The sequence below is a fragment of the Protobothrops mucrosquamatus genome, unplaced genomic scaffold, assembly GCF_001527695.2.
Source record: "Protobothrops mucrosquamatus isolate PMUCROS unplaced genomic scaffold, P.Mucros_1.0 scaffold550, whole genome shotgun sequence".
NCBI classification, from domain to species: Eukaryota; Metazoa; Chordata; class Lepidosauria; order Squamata; family Viperidae; genus Protobothrops; species Protobothrops mucrosquamatus.
Genome location: NW_015386854.1, coordinates 718,781 through 725,838, shown reverse-complemented (window position 1 = coordinate 725,838; position 7,058 = coordinate 718,781). Strand labels below are relative to the sequence as shown.

At 35.4% G+C, this 7,058-nt stretch overlaps 1 protein-coding gene across 1 annotated transcript; it reads right to left on the bottom strand.

The window, feature by feature from the left end:
• Positions 1 to 1,794: 1,794 nt before the first annotated feature.
• On the bottom strand, positions 1,795 to 2,730 carry LOC107288478 (olfactory receptor 14A16-like). Its single transcript, XM_015817100.1, has one exon. It carries the CDS (start codon positions 2,728 to 2,730, stop codon positions 1,795 to 1,797), a length of 936 nt encoding a protein of 311 aa, XP_015672586.1.
• Between the last annotated feature and the right edge of the window lie 4,328 nt (positions 2,731 to 7,058).

The following is a 7,058-nucleotide window of genomic DNA, read 5'->3' as shown; positions in this document are numbered from 1 at the left end:
GGTAGAGGGGGCTGATAACAGGGAGGCTATTACCATTTCTAACACCTTAATATTAAAAACTGTTATGCAATTCACACCTTTCTATTTAGAAATAAAATCTAGAAGTTTAAATCTGTACTAAAATTGTACCAAAACAATAGCTAATGCCCTTAGAAGAAGAGAGTATATCTTTCAGTGTGTTCTTTATTTAGCAAAGCATATATTGGATAAAGCAAAAGGAACTGATACTATTCCCAATGATGTTCTGTAAAGTTACATCATAAAGTTGTATTTTATAATAATTTGAACAAACTTTATGATCTTTTCTCTAATTTAAACAATAAACAATTTATGACATGGCAATGACATGTGACCTTCAGTTCAGTCATCTGTTTAGAGTACATGAAATTCCAGGAAATTTCAAATCATCTTTGGAGCTTTCTGATGGTTTAAAAGGGAGAGACAAAGGCAGTGGTGGGATTCAGATATGTGAACAACTGGTTCTCTGTGTTGATGCCACTTCTGGAAGTTCATTCTGGACCTGGGCAATAAAAAAATAGCTACTGGTTCTGCCGAAATGGTACAAAACGGCTGAATCCCACCACCGGACAAAGGGCTACTAATCCCTTATCTCTTAGTGTGTCTGGTGGCACAAAATATTACCAAATGTCAAACAGAAAAGAGAAAAAAGAGAGTTTGTGTTCTGATCTTCTGTAGGACATTCAAGAAAATATTCATGAATATAAAGTTAAGAGGTGACTTTCAGATGTTAATACTGATTAACATCTGAAAGTGTTAATCTGTTGTTAATTAATCTGTTGTTAATTCTTATATATAACAACAGATTGAATAAAAAAGTTATAATTATGTAATTAATTGTTGTAAAACTAGATATATTTTGTTTTCCTTTAATTTTTATGTCAAGAATTGCTTATATTTTAGTTTTTCTCTGATCTCCGTAAAGATAATTACCTCATATGATAATTGCTAGATAACATTTGGTCAATGTATGTGATTGCAAGTGCTTTTTTATGGGGGAAAAAACCCAAAATATTTTGTTATGTTTGATTAAAATAAAAAAAGAACTTTCAGTATAAAAAAATAAAATCAAATGTGCAGATGCTTTTTTAAAAAAAAAACATGTGTGTGTTAGTATCACGCTATTCAGGATAAATATACCAAAATCATATTATTGCCTAGAATACTACTCAGAAACAAAATTTATCAATGGGCAAGCAGAACAATTAACTTGACCTGGACCTCAGCATTTAAAAACTAATCAAGTAGTAAATGAGAAGAACATTGTGAAGGAAATGCAGAATTTATGTCAGGTAATATATCTCAAATAATTTTCTTAAAAGAAACTGTTTAAAATAGTGACAAGTAATCATATTTAACTTGGAAAAAGACTTTTACATAATTAAATCATTTTTATCTTGATACCTGTGAAATGTGTTAATTCAAAAGATTCTTGATTCATTAAGTCCTACCTCATCTGTGTAGATAGAATTTGTTAATTTGAAAATATTTAAATCTACCCATCTCCAAAATGACTCAGAATGGCTTATATCACAAAAGAATAAGAAACAATAAACACGTGAACAAAAAAAAGTGCATGATCAGTCAGAAAAAAACTCCATGTCATACATAAAATATTTCTGATAAGAACTCCACAGTCACTCTACTACAGAGCTGGAAAAATTGTCAGATGTTTAAGGCTTTCCAGAAGATCATTAGGAAGGACTTGGACTGAAGGGGATGATAATCAAGAGGATATGCTTAATCTTTATAAAAACTTGATACTTTGCCAACAATCTACAGTATACTGTATATGACATTTTGTGGTAGTTTCAAGACAGCATTTTGTATGTCTTTATTTCTGAGGCTATAAATGATGGGATTCAAAATTGGTGGCAAAATGGTATAAAAAATAGCAGAAAGCAAATCCACCGTAGAAGATGAAAGTGATCTTGGCTTCATGTATGAAAACACGGCTGTGATTATGAATACAGAAAAAACAGTCAGGTGAGGAGTGCAAGTTGAAAAAACTTTATGTCGGCTTTGGACCAATGGCATTTTAATTACAGTGGAGAAGATATAACCATAAGAAGCAAAGATGAGTGCAAAGCAAAAGGAGTCCAAAAAGAACCCAAGTACAAGTATCAGAATTTGATTGACTTTAATATCAGTGCAAGAAATCTTCTGTAACTGAGGAATATCACAGAAATATTGGCCAATCTTATTAGAGTCACAGAAGTTTAATCTAAAGGTGATCCCTGTTTCTAGCACTGCATGGATCAGGTTGCAAATCCAGCTGGCAGCTGCCATTTGAATGCAGGCATTCCGATCCATGATCATCCTATACTGCAGAGGGTGGCAGATGGCCACGTAACGGTCATAAGCCATGATGGTTAACAAAGCCAGTTCACTTCCAACAAATGTGACCATAAAAAAGGTCTGTGTGACACATCCACCAAAAGAAATTTCCCTGTTGTTTGTGAGAGATACAGATATTGATTTGGGAAGTGTGGTAGAGATAGAACCAATGTCTACCAAGGAAAGATTCACCAAAAAGAAATACATCGGACTGTGAAGATGGTGATCAAATGCCACTGCCATTATAATGAGACAATTCCCCATTAAAGTGATTAAGTAAACAAAGAGAAATATCACAACATGAAAAAATTGCAAATCCCAGTCATCTGGAAATCCCATCAGAACAAAATATCTCACAGAAGTGTGGTTGGTCATTCCAATTATTTACTCCTAAAAAAAAAAAAGTTACAAGAACATGAGAGGTGAAGAATACACCTTTAGTAATATCCCTCCCATTCCCTTGCAAGATGATATATTCCAAATATCCCACTCACACTTCAAAGGCTCAGATATAAACAGTTCCCATACCCTAGGCTAACAATATTTTTCCAGTATTATTCACATACAAAATAGGAATTCAGTGCAATAAGATATGTTAACTTAGTCAGAAAACATAAAATTGAATATATGGCATCTGAAAATTAAGCTTTCAAAATGTTGGCATTCTTATTTGTAACAAAAACAAAACAAAAAATCAACCCTCCCTCATTCCCCCATTTGTCCAAAACATAACGACTAGATGTTCTTGTTGTTTAGGAAAGGTGTAGTATTTGTGATATATAAATTTATGGATCTTTTTCAAAACTTTGAAACTAATGCACAGAATTCTGAGGTTTTCCAGAAATGCATAGAAAGCAACAATGATTGGGCATGAGAGGATCAATAAGAATAATTTATGTATTACATCAGCTGAGGTTTTATATTAGTTACTTACACTTTTGACTATCTTAGAATTATTCATAGTTCACTTAAAAGCCAGATACATGAAAATGAAGAATATACTTTTAAATTGTGTCCTATGTTCTCCAATCTGAAAAGTAAATGCTACCTTTAAAAAGTGTTTGGTAATACTGGATTTCATATCATACTGATTACAGTTCAATCTCTTCGGATAACTTTATTTATTTATTTACTATCCTAGAAGTCATCATCTTCCTTGGAATCAGATGAACAATACTTTTCTCTTCAGAACATTAGTGACTTGAATTAACTTCTTAATTAAATACATGAGTCATCCTTATATTTTGTGGTTTTTCTACAAAGCTCATTGTCATTTTACAATACAAAATAAAACTTTACTTATAAAATTTCTCCCTTTTACCATTACATTCTTCTCTCTAGAAAACCTTTTAATTTTAAAGCAGTCATTTCGAAAACAAGATTTACCACAATGCCCCACTTACTTTAGTACTGATTCATTTGTTGAGCATCCTAGCCACTCTTACCTTTCTTCAGAAAAAATACAGAGGTTTGTACTTATTTAAATTTTCTTTAGAAGACAGTGCATTGCTGTGATTAAATATGACCCTCATTAAAGCAAACAGTATTTTTTTTAATTCTTAATTGTTTTCTGTGATTCTTCAAGGAATTATTCCTTGGAGGCTTTCTTTGTTTCACAACATTATCGAGAGTTTTACTAACAAATATGCAGGAATAGCCAACACTCCAGAAGACAGGCTTAAGATACAGGAGGACATGGACAGACTTGAACACTGGGCGCTATCTAACAAAATGAAATTCAATGGTGAAAAAAGTGAGGTTCTACATTTAGGCAAGAAAAACCAAATGTACAGGTATAGTATAGGGGGTACCTTGCTCAATAGTAGTAACTGTGAGAGGGACCTCGGAGTCCTAGTGGACAATCACTTAAATATGAGCCAGCAGTGTGCTGCAACTGCCAAAAAGGCCAACACAGTGCTGGGCTGCATTAACAGAGGGATAGAATCAAGATCACGTGAAGTATTAATACCACTTTACAATGCCTTAGTAAGGCCACACTTGGAATACTGCATCCAGTTTTGGTCACCACGATGTAAAAAAGATGTTGAGACTCTAGAAAGGGTACAGAGAAGAGCAACAAAGATGATTAGGGAACTGGAGGCTAAAACATATAAGGAATGGTTGCTGGAATTGGGTATGTCTAGTTTAACGAAGAGAAGGACGAGGGGGGACATGATAGCAGTGTTCCAATATCTCAGGGGCTGCCACAAAGAAGAGGGAGTCAAGCTATTCTCCAAGGCACCTGAAGGCAGGATGAGAAGCAACGGATAGAAACTGATCAAGGAGAGAAGCAACTTAGAACTAAGGAGAAACTTCCTGACAGTTAGAATAATTAACCAGTGGAACAACCTGCCCCCAGAAGCGGTGAATGCTCCAACACTGGAAGTTTTTAAGAAGAGACTGGACAGCCATTTGTCTGAAATGGTGTAGGGTTCCTGCCTGAGCAGGGCCAACCTGAGCTACTGGAGGTTCCAGGGAAGGTTGAAATAATAATAATAATAATAATAATAATAATAATAATAATAATAATAATAATAATAATAATAATAATAATTTATTATTATTATTATTATTATTATTATTATTTTCTTCTCTCTGTGGTAACTTCTAATTTTTAATCTTCAAATGTGATTCAGATTGGCAGAAGACTGCATGTTAGAATTCTCTTTAATATCGGTAAATGATATAGAAATTATATGTCTCTGTGTGTGTGTACATATATGTATCCCACAATTTTTATAATTACAACTTGCATGTGAAATAGCCTTGCTTAACTTGACCAGTTGGGAAAAAAGTAAAATACTATACATACAAAGACGCCGTCAATATTTCCATCCTTAAATCTTGGAAATCAGCTTTGTTTTCTGTACATGATCACAAGCATTTATGAGAAATGACTAAAACTCATCAAAGAACCCTGCAGTTCTCCAGTACTATATATTGGAATAGGGCAAATATAGTACATCAACTTTAAATTTCCATGTGGGGTATGTAAATATCAGTTATGAAATATATTTATAGATGAGGGAAATTGGGGAAGTACATGTGTCTGCAGGTGAATAAGAGGCACAGGATTGTCCTCACATGGACCTTTCTCATCTCCAAGTCCCACTCAAGTGTTACTAATGTTTCCAAAATGAATGTGTCACTCCATCCAGGAGTTCTGACAAACACTGAGTTTCTCTGCTTCAACACCTTGAATCAAACAAAGCATCAAGATGGGACCATTTTGCTTCAATAAAGTGACCATTTTTATATACATGCAGGTCTATTGAAGATGACTAAAATTTGCAAAGGGCATAAGTATAGTAGTATTTGAGGTGGCCTACTCCCTGCTAGGTAAGGGTGCACAGGAAGATCTGACAGCAGGTTGATGTGACATAGTGGGACAAGTGTTACTAAAATCACTCCAATGTATTATTTTATTTATTTAACAAATTTATTTGCTGCCCTTCTTGCTGACATGAGACTTCAAATCTGATAAAAACAATATTATAGAAGTTTAAAATAGTAAGAAAAACACAATAAAAATAAGGAAGGAATACAAGGAAATAGCTAAGATGGTGGGGGTATACAATAGAATGCAGGTGGGATCTTCTAATCCAGTAACCACCTCCATTATGGCATACTCCTATCTGGGTACCAGATCAATCAACAGGTTTTAAGATAGTTAAGGAAAGCTATAAAGTTGGGGGCAGAACTCATTTTGCAAGGTATGATGTTCCAGAGGGCAGATATCATGACAGAAAACACTAATCTCCTAGACTCCAACAGCTGAAATTCCTTGACCAATGAGGTCTGCAGCATGCTGTTTCTGCTGGTGAGTCAGTTCCTCAGATAGGCATGAACCATGTAATAATAGATCAATCCCATTGGTGAGACAGTTCCTCACCATGAACCATGAACCATGCAATAAATGAGTCTACATGTAATAACCAATACCTTGAATTGGATCCAGAAGCAAACTGGCAGCTAATACAACTTACATAACAAATATGTTACTTTGTTATCCTAGAGACCCCCAGTTTGTCCACACAGTCATATTTTGAGCCAGATGTAGCTTCTGAATGCTCTTTGAGGGCAACCCCATATGGACTGCATTGCATAGTCCAGGCAAAAGTTTGAGCACAAAGATTCCTGATCTAGGAAAGCGATGACCGGAGCCTGAGTGATTGAGACAAAGACTCCTGATCCAGGAAATAGTACTTCCTGTCTGGGGCAGTGCTATCTCATGTTCCAGCACCAACAGCATCACTTGGATTACCTGGAATAGAAATATAAAGTTGGGTATCACCAGCATACTGATGATACCTCATCCTGTGGTGGCAGATGATTTCACACAGCAGCTCCAAGTAGATGTTAAAAAGGAGTGGGAAGTGTACTGAGCCCTGTGACATGCCATATTTGTGGTCTGGACCTTCAATCCTATCTATTCCAATTGGGACTGGCTATAGAGAAAGGAGTCCAATCCAGTCCAGTTCCCATAAGCACCCAAAAGGATACCATGTGTTCTGTCCCCCGTCCGACTCACACCCCCCAACCAGTCAGCCGAGGGCTAAAAGACTGCTCAGCACTGCCAAATACAGATAAACACTTGGCAGCAACTCCGTGGCTGCCTGCCAAGACCTTTACTGATAACACAATACAAACACAAGACAAGTCCAGGATAATTGCCGGAGTGCTGCAACATAAGATTCAGCAAA

Excerpts from the sequence above, each read along its gene's own strand:
- LOC107288478 (XM_015817100.1), bottom strand. The coding sequence starts at position 2,730 with ATGACCAACCACACTTCTGTGAGATATTTTGTTCTGATGGGATTTCCA.